The 13,976-nt window shown below is 37.4% G+C and overlaps 1 protein-coding gene across 2 annotated transcripts in view; it reads right to left on the reverse strand.

Annotated features, from left to right (window-relative positions):
• NCKAP5 (NCK associated protein 5) overlaps positions 1-13,976 on the reverse strand; it is a 332,220-nt gene that overhangs the window by 104,506 nt on the left and 213,738 nt on the right. For both annotated transcript variants that reach the window (XM_065750319.1, XM_065750320.1), the window contains one exon: positions 4,681-4,830. In XM_065750319.1, coding sequence (XP_065606391.1) covers positions 4,681-4,830 — 150 coding nt within the window. The remainder of the gene's footprint in view (positions 1-4,680; positions 4,831-13,976) is intronic.

Raw genomic sequence — 13,976 nt, forward strand, 5'->3', positions numbered from 1 at the left:
GAATATGGTATCTTAACCTAAATGCAGACACTACTCATCCCATATCAGACGGACATACTGCATAGTGCACTGTACCATGCACTCCTCCTCCTCTCCTGCCATACAGCCCAACAAGCCTCGCAGAAGGCAGCACACCTGCACTTTGGTTACAACATTCTTCTGGTGAACTCTGGAAAAAAGGGCTGTGGGCTCTTCAAAGGGCAAATAAGGAGTCAATCCTGTGTATACCTGCACAGGGGAACCAGCACACAAATAGTGCTGGAATTCAGATTTTTCTATTTTTCCTGCTGAATCACCTAGGATCTGTAATTCAGACAGGAATCTTTGACTTTGCCTCTTCTATAATCTGATTTACTCTTTGCTTCATGTGTAAAATACACTAGCCCACCAGACTGACTAGAGTATTAAGGCCTGAGCTGTTTCCAGTTCCACGTCCTTGAGTAACAGTATAAGAGTACGTCCGAACAGAAGAAGCCAGAGAAACCACCCAGCTTTACAAGATACGTGACTGCATGCTCCATTCCAGCTCCTCATCTGTCTACAAATGTGGTACCAAGGTAGAAATGAAACAGTCTGTACAGGATTCAGGAAATATGCAGCTGAAACAAGGAATGATTACAGTGTTCTTGAGTCTCCATCCCATCTTGACTCACAATCCCTTTCCTTTTTGAAAAATTGCAGAGACATGCACTATGTTAAAGGACATACTACCAAAAACAACAAAAAAATTGCTGCCAAGGGAGAACATTTGCTGAAATAACTTTCACTATGTACTCTTTGGGCATTTAGTTCAGAGCCCAATCATCTTGCTTTCTTCACAAGCAAGCACTTTCATAGGCAGCTGCAGTACTGCAGTGGCAAAGAACAAAGTCCGTAAGAACTCAAACATTTCATACAGTCAGACATAGTTAATTCATGCTGAATTATCTTCACTGCATAAATGTCTGTGGAAACGACAGACTTTAATAGGTCTTCAAAGCTGACACACTATTTATCACTGATTACATTTTTTAAATCAAAGTAACTATGCCTTTAACAGACATGTTTAGATTAAGGCTGACACTAACTCAGTATATCAGTTTAAGTCACTTGCAATTATGCAGGTGCTTGGGCAGCCTGTATTTCTGTCAGTTAAAGCTAAATTGAGGCAGAGAGCCCATATCAGTACTGAATAATGAAGACTGTCCCAGGGGACAGATACTGTTTCTCAAATGTAGAACATTCCCAAAGTTTTCCTCTCTTCACTGTAACTCTGTGATCTATTCTTGCTAGAAAAAGGTTCTCCCAGTAATACTGTAAGTATAAAAATTTTTTATTAAAAAAAGTTATCCTGGTGAGAGATGAGAGAAGAAAAAGATGTTATTCTACAAAGGAATTCATGTTATTTGCCATACTTAGTTAAAATTTCAGTTTCTGAAGCACTCCAAATACACAGAGAAGTTATCAGGGATTTTTTTTTCTGCTTTGTAAGAGTTTTATGGCATTTGATCAAGCCTGCTGAAGTAAATTAGATGGCATTTCATGAACAGCCAACTAAAACTGCTGAAGGCACAAAGGAGTTCTGATATCCAGGAAATCACAATTAATTTCAACTACATAAAATGGAATTCATGCAAGACTGCATGAACCATTTGTTATTTGTCACCTGTTTCATTTGATTAGAAACACATGGTACTTATCAGTCAGTAGAGTAGAAACAGAATTTGCTGTAAACAATAAAGAATGAAAAAGATTACAGGAATAATATACATATATACTTCTTATCGAAGTATACGATGGCTCTCACTTGGGAGGACTACCAAGACTATATTATACTGATTTTCATTGTTCAGTGACAAAATTTCTAGGTTAAACAGAAGTTAAAAGCTAAAAAGTACTACAGACATTTATTTGATGATACATTTGACAGCATCTAAGAACAAGAAAATAAATTCTAAATACAGCTCCACTGATAAGGAATTCATTTAAAGAAAGTTCTTTCTGAAAATGAAGGCTGAGCTGTTTCCCACTTCAAGCTGACTGTTTGCCAGTCAATATCCAACAGACCAAGACAACTACAGTCTTCCTCACCTTGACAGAAATTCCTGAAGATAACCACCACTCACTTCATATACCAAAGCAGTAATCAACAAGGACAGAAAAACATTCTTCTACGCATGGAACAGAAGCTTTTTTTGCCCATATAAGTATTTAAAAGAAAAGAACATAAATCTGCTATATTGTGCACATACTGACTAAAATATCCATTTAGTTCTGTAGTGGTAGAGTGCTTTCCTTTTTTTCTTTTCTTTCACTGAAAATTTGCTTGGACTTACACCATTGCTTTCTTGTTTGAATGTGAATACTCAAGGGAAAGTATTAATGAGAAAAAAAAAATAAACATACTTCTGACTCAAAGAACAAAAACATGACCCCACTTGCTCACATTTTTCCCTAGATGAACAAGCTAATCTACCTTCACATACATATGTACATATACAGTCCCTTATTGTAAGAGTCAAATCCCCTAAGTAAGATAAGAAGGGTGGAAGGATGGATGCTCTTACAGACTATACTACATCCTGGCATGAGTAAAACTTCTCAAATGGACAGTAAAACCAAACCAAATGAATAAAAAACAAAGTAATATGAAGAGATTCTATAAGATTTTTTAAATTGCTGATAGTAATGAAAGAAGAACTGTTAATGAATTAGATCCCATATTTTCACTTTCTTTCAGTATGTTGTTTATAGGCATTCCTCAGATTCTGTAGTGCACAGATGGAAGACAAACTTTACTAAGTACTTTAACTAGCCTCACTGATTCTATTAATTCTGGATCATACATTAATATTTAATCATGTAAAGTAAGATTAAAGATTCTGACATCTGCTTCACAGGAACTAGCAAACATTAATTTTTCCTTCCTTTTTATACAGATTAATAAAATATTTGGAGTAATTACTCTGTAAATACTGAAGAATTCAAACTGTTAATTGCATATGACTAATTAGAAAACATGTAATGATTAATAAACCACAGGGTCTTTGACATCAGAACTTACATTCTTCAAGACAAAAAAAAAAATGTGCAAGAATATATTCCATTAAGCAACACACAATTAACAACCTTTTGTTTTAATTATCTTAGCCCACAATTAGTGATGGTTCTGCAGTTCATCTTTCTACTTTGATAGATAATTTTTACATTGAGTAATTATAACAAGCCTCTGCACAACACTGACATCAGTGAGGGGACCTGTTAATTTACCTTCCATGTCTAGATTCTGTCTGGCTGTAATATTATGTTATATATCTGGGCGATTTGCCACAACTGATAAAGGCTGTGACATTACTGAAAAACTTCCCTTCAGTTGAGGACTTGCTATTCTTTGCATCCTTTGCCAGTTTAGTTTCAGGTGTGCACTGTCTTTTGATTCCAACTCTGCATGTCCAGACATCATCCCTTTACTCCTCCCAGGTAACACACTCCTGCTTTAACTGTCTGTACTTTTCCTTCTTACTTCTCAGTTTGACCAGCAGGTCTTCACTCAGCCACGTGGGCATCCTGTCTCTGCTGCTTCATTTCTTATTCCAGGGGACAGAGAGCTCTTGTGCTCTCAGAAAGATGCCTTTCAAAGAGCTGCCAGTGCTGCTCCATTCCTCTGTCAATAGTGTTAGCTTCCCAGGGGATCCCATTCCTTAAACAGACCAAAGTTTGGTCTTCTGAAGTTCAGGGTCTTGACTCTATTCTTTGCCAAGCCCACAGTCCTTGTGATTACAAACTCAACCACAGTGTGATCACGACAGTCCAGACTGCTTCCAATCTAGACCTTCTCAATGACCTTCTCTGTGTTGGTGAGCACTGGATCTAGTAATACTTCTCTCCTAGGTAGTCTGTCCAATACTTGGACCAGGAAACTATTCTAAACACACTTCAGGAGTCTCTTGAATTATTTGCAGCCCGCCATACTGCCTTCCCATCAGACATCAAGGTGGCTGAAATGACAGCCTGTGAGCACGACACCTGTAGTTTAAGCAAGAGGGCCTTATCAACAGACTCCTTTTGATCAGGCAGCCTGTAGTTGATCCTGACCTCCGGAAGTCCTTCACTGGTTTAGTCCCCGATTTTAACCACAGCATCTCAATCTGTTTCTCAGTGGCAGGTCTTTACAATCTATCAGCTTCTTAACATAGGGAGCAGCTCCCTTGCCTCTCCCTTCTAAAGATCTTGTAGCCCTTGACTGCAGCATTCCAGTTGTGTGATCATTATTTTGTAATTGCACTGTGTTTTCCAACTCTTGCTTGTTTCCCACTCTGCACTGATGTAGAGGCATTTCAGCTGACTAATGAACACACAATAACTTTAGAGCAGCCCTCCCTAATTTCTTTGAGAAATACATAGGTATTTCCCCATTGCTTCCTAAAGTAGCAGTGCTCTCTAGCTTTTCTCTGTCACTCAGAAATAGAACCTCTTACCCAGCTGAATCTAGTTTAAAGCTCTGCTAGTAAGCCCAGACAGACTGCTGCAATGAAGACTCCTGCCTCAGAGATGCACCCATCCAGTATCAACATAGTCTTGAAGTTGTATTCAAGACCACAGAACCTAACTTGAGCATAGGTGAGCTGTGAAAGATTAGAATAAATGAATGTGGCAGGGGGCAGAGTGGGCTTTTATGTGTGAAAATGTTTTATTTCTTACCTCCAGAGCTTTCAAACGCTCCAACAGCAATTTTGTCTTTTCTTTTTCCTCTTCAGGGCTGTTGCTTTCACTTCTTGAATCTTCATCTACTGCTGTGTGAATTTTTTCCATGCCTTCTTTGCATTTCCTACTGTCTTCTGACAGCTTTTCCTGAAACAATTTTTTAAAATGTCATTACTCACACAAGGAAATGAAATTAACTATACAAGTATCTTCAGATCTCCCTTGAATACAAATAAAAAAAAAGACAGAGCAAGTTACAACTTACCATACTAACTAAATGGAGTCATGAAGGGTTTATTAAGCATGCTGCTGGGCCAATTCAACAGAAGTGTATGCAGAAATAGACTACTACACGTACTTTAGATTTTTACAATTTGGAACTCATCTTTTTTTTAATACAATAACTCAAATTTTCCTTAAAAGTTGCAATGAAAATTGAACATATTGTTGTTCAATGGAAACACCAAGATATAAAGCAGTTTATTATGGAAAAGCAAAGATCATGGCTGATATTTTTGACTGTTTTCCTTATCTTGAGCTAATATTTGAGTTGCTAAAACTAAAATTGGGCTAAAAACCAAACTACTACCCAAATGCTGATTTAAGATTCACACTAATATACAACTGACAGCAAAATTTTCAGAAGTGCCCTCATTTATTATAGGACAATCTGACTGGGTGTTATTAGCTACTGCTGTTTTATGGCTGTTTAGTTTTACAGGACGTCTATAAAAATCTTAAGTTCGAACACTGAATCCCTCTAACACCATAAATTATGCATCAAAGATCTTTGTTGAGAGAGAGAATGAGAAAGAGCAAGCAAAATATCAAGACTACAAGCAGAAAACAAAAATTCAATCTAAGCACAAAAACATGTATTTTCATGAAGAACCAATTTAACTGAATTTGAATAACTGCAAACATCTGAAAACTCCTTGAGAGTTACCAGCAAAACATTATCTTAATTAAAATCCATTAACGCAAATGAATTACTAATCAGCACTATGAATCGTGTCTAACCATGTCTTTTTAAAAACTCAGCTAGCTTAGAAATGAACCACTACTGTGTTAAAACTTTTATCAAGAATCAGTTTTAAAAGTTACGGGCTCAGTCACTGAATACTCTGACAAAAACCATGAGGCACAGAGCCTCAAAAAGTTTACTTCAAAGAGCCATTCCATCAGGTATACAGGCATTACTGTTGTCATGATCACAAAGGATCCATAAGTATAGTCATGTTTTATTCTTGCTTGCTATTCCCTGATACAATGATAGAGCATCTATAAAAGAGCCATTAAACCATTTTCTCTTCAAGTTATCTTGATGAGTGCATTTCAATGAACTCAAAACCTAATTTAACATAGATACCTCTTTGTTGTATTTCAAACACAAACAGTTATTTTTAGGAGAGAGAGTGACATGTACTGGATGTGGATAGCATACATAGAAGAGATAGAAAAAAGTACAGCCTGTAATATTTCATCACAGAAGGGGAGTAAAGCAACTTAAATCAGAGTGCAGCCTTGATGTCTATCACCCAAGGAAGTAATCCATTCATCTTCTAATTACAAAATCTGACGAACTTTGCACAGTAGTGGCACTACAGTGTCTCCAAATATTTAACACTGTTACCTCTGCTTCAGTGTGTAAGTACAGCTCACACATCTTTGTATCACAAACTCTATCTGAAAAAGCTGTAGAATAAATATAATTTGTGCTTAAAATCAAGTAAAGTAAAGGGGAAGATGACAAAGGCTTCAAGTATGACAGAATCCTGCTAATGTCAAAGACAGCTGCCTGCAAGGAAGAGGAAGAGAGGGGCAGAGAGAGAATTTTCCAAGAGAAAATATCTCCTACATCTCCTACATGATGTTGATCAGATCCTACACAAAGCTCTGCAGCAAGCATGCTGAAGGTAGCAAAAAATGGGACAGAACAGCTTATTCCTTTTTTTCCCTAGATTCCCACACTGCTTGTGTTAACTGGAAGAAAGACCATGGTTTGAAACTTCTGAAACATCTCTGTTGTATGCCTCACACACTGAACAATTAAAGTCAGGCTGGATTTGCAAGCTGAAGAGCAATATACTCTCAGGTCAGAAGTCCATCAAAGGCAGAGCAAGCGCTATCCTGCTGGTCAATGCAGTTTCATTTCTACAAAAAGGTTCCAGATGGAAACTGTGCTCTGGAAGTGAGTTGCACAGGCAAAAATAACAGCAATGAAAGACAAACCAGAACCCAGCTCTTGATCTCCTCAGAGCAATCAGAATTCAAGACTCAAGACTATACCAGTACACGAACAACCTGATAAGAATTCTACAGTAAAGCTTCATTGATATCTCCAATACTCTGTGTCAACAGAGACAATAAGAATATGAAATAATCAAATCTTCCTCAAAGGAAACCAGGATTATGCTGCTCACTGTGGACCTGTTTCCACTGAAATTAATGAGAAGCTTACTGTCTAGTGGAAGCTTCTCAAACTGCTTTAAACTGCTGTTGCTTTCCTGAAACCAACAGTATCATGCAAATCTAAAATGACATCCTACCCTGACCATTATTTCTACATACTCAGTTTCCTCTATAAATCAAAAAAATAGTATACTGATGATGAACCCTTTGATCAAACACTGCAGGTCCTACAGTCAATAGAAAACAACAGATGAAAACACAGCCAGCATCCTGGAAATGGCAAGCTTTCTAGAATCAATGGGAAGATATAAATCACTGAAGACACTGATCTATGAAGCCATACAATGCAGCGACCTGACTGAGACTCATTAGAAAGTTGGTTTCCGGTTAGTTGAAGTAGAAAAGAACAATAAATTAAGAGAGCAGAAATTCCAAATTATAATTTTTGCCAGAGCACATAGGAATATAAACAAACATTTAAAGCCAGTCCTGCCCGCCTTTGGGAGCAGTAGACAAGAAAGTGTTTCCAGTGTTTATAAATAAAGGAATGACCAAAGTGATAGGAAAGATCACGAGGAAATTTGCAAAAAGATGAAAGACATCAAACTAGTTATTTCAGAAACCACTTCCTCCTTTTTACCAGACAGGCAATAAGCTGAACCTATGGACACAACGTTACTCACCGGGACCTGAGTTCAGTGCCCTTCCTTCAAGATGTCATCTTTTCAAGGAACAGACAAATGTCAAAGGGATGCTTAGCCAGCAATTTCTTACCCACTGCAATCTCAAAACTGTACCTTTTAAGTTTCATTGGCAATATCTTGGTTTGACATTCCTCCCCTTTCATCATTCTTAAGTTGATTTTAGGAATTACACACATGCAAAGGTGGAAAAATGAATACCATTTAAAATATTTCAATTTGTACCTAAAAAATATCGAAACAAGAAGGCTAAAAGTATGATGATGCAAAGAATAATAATAATTAAAAAAAGCTCAGAAAAAATCTGTTCTAGATTTTCTTTTTTACAGTGAAAAAATTGATTAGGCACTAATTGGAATCAGGGCTCTTCTGTTGGAGTAACAACAAACGTATTATGTGAAATGATCATACAGCTCCTCAGGCACCTTACATTCCAATTATTCCTAATTTGTGATTTTACAGTGCAGGAACCACCTATACAAATTAGAAACCTTTAAGAAAACAGAAATCATTAACACTGTTAACAAAGCTACCACAAGACAAGATCACACTGAACATGTGAAAAAGGAAGCACCACAGCCTATGCCATAGCTGTCAGTGTGAGAAATGGAAAGTTCCATTTCTCTGATGAAGGAAGGACCTTGTGCACTATTACAACCCAGGAAACAACTGCATAGAAAAGCATGTGATAGCAGGGAGCAGAGATAGAGGCAAGGCTCCTCTTGGAAATTTCATGATGAGAACAATTTTTTAACGTGTTAGAACACGATCGTGATCTTTTTTTAACATGAAGGTTGACACATGGTCAGGTTATCCAGAGAGGATCTTGAATCAGAGATACTGCAAAGTTCACTGGACGAGTGGCTACAGTAATATACCATGTTATAAATGAATCTGTACTCTACAGTACCGATTATAAATAGCAATCTTTTGCAAGGTCATGTCACAAAATTCTGCTTGAACCAAACAAGAATTTTAAAAAGATCAAGATCTTTGAGATGCTGATTTTCTCAATGAGCATTTGATGATGACTTGTTTGTCTGGAAACTGACAAGTAATAATTAGAAATGGCATCCTTACTTACAGAAGCTAAAGATCATGCTCATATGATTAACACAAATTCCTCCACAGAAGTGAAGCACTTCGGATGCAATTCAGTAAAGAACTCTCAAACTACCTATTCCCTTTTAGAGTGTCAGACTGTGATGCTAGAGTCAATTTTTTTCTTCTGAATTCCTCTTAATTCTTCAACTTCTGAAATGTATATGTATTCATATATCGTATATTGTATGCATCTGACTTCACAAGGGTTACAATTTCAAATTATTGTGATTAATGCCAGCATTTCTCCAAATAATCACACATTTCACCCAAGGAAAAAAAATATATGTAAAATGCATTAACTCAGTGCTTATGACTGCTTAGAAACACTTGAGAAAAAACTTAGCATTTTTTGCATTGCAATTATTAGGAGATTATGTAGTCAATGGTAACAAGCAGCCAGCCAATGTAGTACCCAAGCTAACTAGTTCAACACTTCAAACCATTTAGCACTTCCCATGAAGCTTCCACTGGCCTTTCTAAAATAAGTAGGTACTGTACATTTGTCTTGGGTTTCACTAACTCAATTTGGTAATCCAGGTAGATTCCTTTAGTTCTACACTTCTAATACTCCTTCCTGCTATCACAAAGGCATGCTGTTAACCTCCAAACCTGAACTACAATTTACAAAACCATATACAGAATTGTGCACATAATAATAAATTCTGAATTTTGTTTCTTGCAAGGCCATCCTATAGTCCTGATGTATTCATAGATTATGTACTCTCAGTGTTATTTCACTGCAGACCTCCTAGTGTTCAGCACTATTCTTCACTGCAAGTGAGCGATATGAAACGAGAATGTTCAGACTGTCAATGTAGATAAAAATAGTAGATGAGGCTTTCTTTGTACTTGCACGAAAAAACAGCCCCAAGCTATGCACAACGAGCTCAAACAATTTGACTGCATAAACTGAAAAAAGGCAGCAATTGCTCCAAGGACTACTGACTTAAAATTCCAAAAAGGTTTAAAATGTTTTTCACTATCATCCTACTCCCCTTTCTCTCCCTGACATAATCTTTTCTTTTCTCATAATTAATTGCTAAATGTGGCTCAGTGCCTCTTATATATGACCACTGACGCTTCTGCAGTATATTCTGATGCTTTATAACCTGCTTCATTTAGTCAAACCTTAAGTACAGAAAGGACAATTGTACTTTAAGTCAAAGCAATAAGAAAGAGGAGTGATGAATTCACAGTGACTCCCACTAGATGCTCTGCACAAGACCAGCTACTGACATCACTTGACATGAATATGGCTATCTGCAATATTGTTTTCAGTTTGTTTTATTTGCTAATAGTGATGCAATCAAACACTGTGACCTAGGGCTAAAAAAACAAAAGTAACTGAGCAAGCCATTTAAAATTTTAAACAATTACACACAACTAGGTAGTGCGATCTGTATGATTTCTCATATAAATCTATGAACGTGACTTCTGTTTTTACCCACTTCACTTGTATGTATGTATTCAGCTGTTTTCTCGTTTCATTTCCTCCCAGTGGAAGCACAGACTAAAACATAGTTTTGCTTTAGATGCAACATCAGTAAATACAGTAATAATACATTTTTGTTTACCTAATAGTTCTTGTTCAGGAGAAGCTGACAAAAATTGAAGAAAAAGAATGGAATGCACATATATCAGAATGTTTTGCAGAATCATCCCAAATTCTTCACAGTTTAACATTACCACTGTCAGGAAAAACACAAAAGTTTTTGTTTTTCATCTCTGGATTTGACTTACAGATTTAACATAGTGAGCAATAACACTTCCTAGATTAAATACGGGTGATGGAAAAGAGAACAAAGTACTTTCTTTATGTTTCTGATATAAGCCTCCTACCACTCATTTATCAGTCCAAATGTTCTATATATTCTTCACTCAAAATGTTCAATCTTACAGGCTATCGCCCCTACTGAGCAGTTCTGTAGTCACATTAGTAAACCTCCCAATGGTGCCTTCATTGGCTGTTCTGTGCATCAGAAATATGTATTTTTGATAACATTCATTTCAAGAGGACTGTAATTAAGAAAGTCTTTACAGTAATCACTAATAAGTGAACTTAGGAGATCGGTAGTAGATGGAGTTTCCTGTTCTGAGGTCCCCATCTGAAAGTCAGCCCGGGGTACTGAAGTGAGCTACTCTAACTTGTGGCCAAGTATTGCTGTTGACACCATCCCGACTTCAGTAAACAGACACTCACGATATCAGCATCACTCTCTTCCCTGGCACTTCAGCTGTCAAAATTGGTGACAGTTCTGGAGGTGATTCTTGCAAGACAGGCCTCAGGCATGGGCATTGCTCAGCGTGTTTGTTTTCTATCACCTTTTCAAAATGGAACACTTCAGCAACATTCCATAGCAATGACACTGACATAGAAAAAGGTATTTCAAGAGCTACGCTGTTTCTGTTTCTTCCTTGTGTGTATGTGATATTATGAGAATATGCACAAAGACTTTTTATGGAGGTACTCTCCTTACTAATTGGTTCATCAGTACTGCTCTTCAAGTAATCATCTTCCATCTTTCTTCTCAGAAAATCTATATGCAGCATTTAAACTTTCCTGAATGTGTCTGTAAATACTAAACTAACTACACTAGACCGAAGTGGCAGCATTAGAATACCTATCCTTGACTGAAGTACAAACAAGCCAAACTATTCCGAAAATTCATTTGGTAAATTTTACGTAATTAAACCAATAGAGTTACTCTGGATTAAAATAGCTAGAAACAAGCCTATTTTTATTCCCTTTGCAACAATTTGACATTGTGTTTTTAATAATGTCTTTTCACTACTTGGATGAAGGCCAAATAGCTCTTTTTAATGAAATGAAACAGTTAAAGTGCTGTTGGTTGTTGGTTTGTGTTTTTTTCCATGAGAAACTCTCCTAAGAACTTATACTTGTTGATCCAGTTTTCTGCAGGTGGTTTCTTTTGGGAATATCACAAAGTTGCTCTGAAGAATGTATCTGAAGATGAGTATTTACTGATGCTTTAGGAGGAGAGCAATATATTAACTGACTAGTTCTCACCATGAGCACAAGTACTGAAGCTGATCTAAGAAGTGACCTGTGCATTAAAACTCAAACTTTTCAAGTGTGTTATCACTGATAACATCAAATATATTAAACTGAAATAAAAAACAAAACACAACACAAAGCAAACAAATGAATATTTTCTTATCAGTAGTGCAAATCATTTCCAGAATAAACATATCTGTACTGGTATACTGTTACGTGCATTCTTACATTTAAATAATCTTCAAAGATAATGTGCACTTTGGCCAAGATAGACAACTGTATCCTGGGCAGCATCAAAGGAGAGGTGGCCAGTAGGGAGAGGGAGGTTATTGTTCCCCTTGGCTCTGCCTTTGTGAGGCCCCATCTGGAGTACTGTAACCAGGCCTGGGGCCACCATCACAAAATAAGATATGGAGGTGCTGGAGCAGGTACAAAGGAGGCCACGAGGATCATCAGAGGACTGGACCACCTCTCCTATGAAGTCAGACTGAGGAGATGTCACTCAGAAGACCTAATTGCAGCCTTCCATCATCTAAAGTGAACCTACAGGAAAACTACAGAATGATTCTTTATAAGGGAGTAAAGTGACAGGACAAGAGACAACAGTTTTAAACTAAAAGAGGGTAGGTTTAATTAGATATTAGGAGGAAGTTCTTCACTATGAGTGTGGTAAGGTTCTGGAACAGGTTGTCCAGAGAAGCTGTGGATGCTCCATCCCTGGAGGTGCTTAAGGCTAGGTTGGATGGGATTTGGGCAGTCTGGTCTAGTAGAAGGTGTTCCTGCTATGGTAGAGAGTTGGAACTGGATGGGCTTATGGCCCCTACTAATCCAAACCATCCTATGACTTGACCATCAGTCTTGGAATACCAAGGAACACAAACTGGAATTCAAACGGTTGATGTAAATAATATTTCTTATTCATTATTCTTACTCAGAATTTGAGAGATAAAGATGGTTCTTATCACTGGCTAGATCCTCTTGCTCAACAGACCAGAATGGGCAATGCAGTGTTTGGTCAACAAAACACTTCTGCAATTTGACATGGCTCCTGACAGGCCTGGGACAGGCCAGACTCTCTCATTAAAATCTTTTGGTCAAGAGCCAGGAGACAAACCTCAGACCTGGGAGCTCTAAAAGCAGCTGCCAGATGGAAGCTGAAAAGAATTCCATGGAGATTCCACTGCTCTGTTCAGAATCAGAACTGGGCTGAAGTAGCATTGGGTGCCATGGCAGGCATGCTGCAGCAAGCCAACAAACTGGCCTTCGTATTCAAAGAACTTGGCACCTCTCCAAACAGCAGAAAGATTATCTGAAAACATGGCTGCTATAAACTGCAAGAGGTTACTACAATGTCTACCCCATCTTCTCCCCCATATAGCCTATGAACTAAGAAAAGGAAAACGACAACACCATTAAGGGAAAGATTCAGGCTTCAGGCAATATGTTGTGCATAAATGAGAAGTCCCTGTACATCTTAGGATGATCTTCATCTGTCAGGCTGTGAATCACCTCATCATCTTGTTTCTGTACACATCTGAGTGTCTGTGAATTTCTGTTAAGCCTAGTTCATACGTATAGGGTTCAGGTAATATATATGGGCAGATTTTTGTGCACTCATTAAAAAAAAAAAAGATCTAGAGGAAAGATACAGCAGAAGATAAAAATAAACTATATTGTCAAGACAAATCTTAAGTGGAGAATTACAATAATTATAATACATAAGAGAATCATCAGAGCCGTCATCTTCACTACTTGTTTTTATAGATATACAGAAAATCCTGGGAAGGCAAGAGCAGCTTGTTTTCTGAGAAACAGAGGGACAAAAATTGCAAGTTTCAGTTAGGAGACTTCATTGCACTAAACATAATTCCACTGCTTTCTTGCTGTATTACAAATGATCAAAAAGGGAAAACTATTTGCACACAAGTTTCTTATGATAAAACTGTAATTTTTAACAGTGTCTGAGGAGCACATCGCTCTCCTTAGGGGACAAGAGTCCAACCTCAAATTCTTTAAATATGGGAACAAATATTTAACAGAATCTCTGCACACTGGTGGAA

This window comes from Cyrtonyx montezumae, unplaced genomic scaffold (genome assembly GCF_038088225.1).
Source record: "Cyrtonyx montezumae isolate F1298 unplaced genomic scaffold, pur_monq_1.0 scaffold_7, whole genome shotgun sequence".
In the NCBI taxonomy this organism is placed as follows: Eukaryota; Metazoa; Chordata; class Aves; order Galliformes; family Odontophoridae; genus Cyrtonyx; species Cyrtonyx montezumae.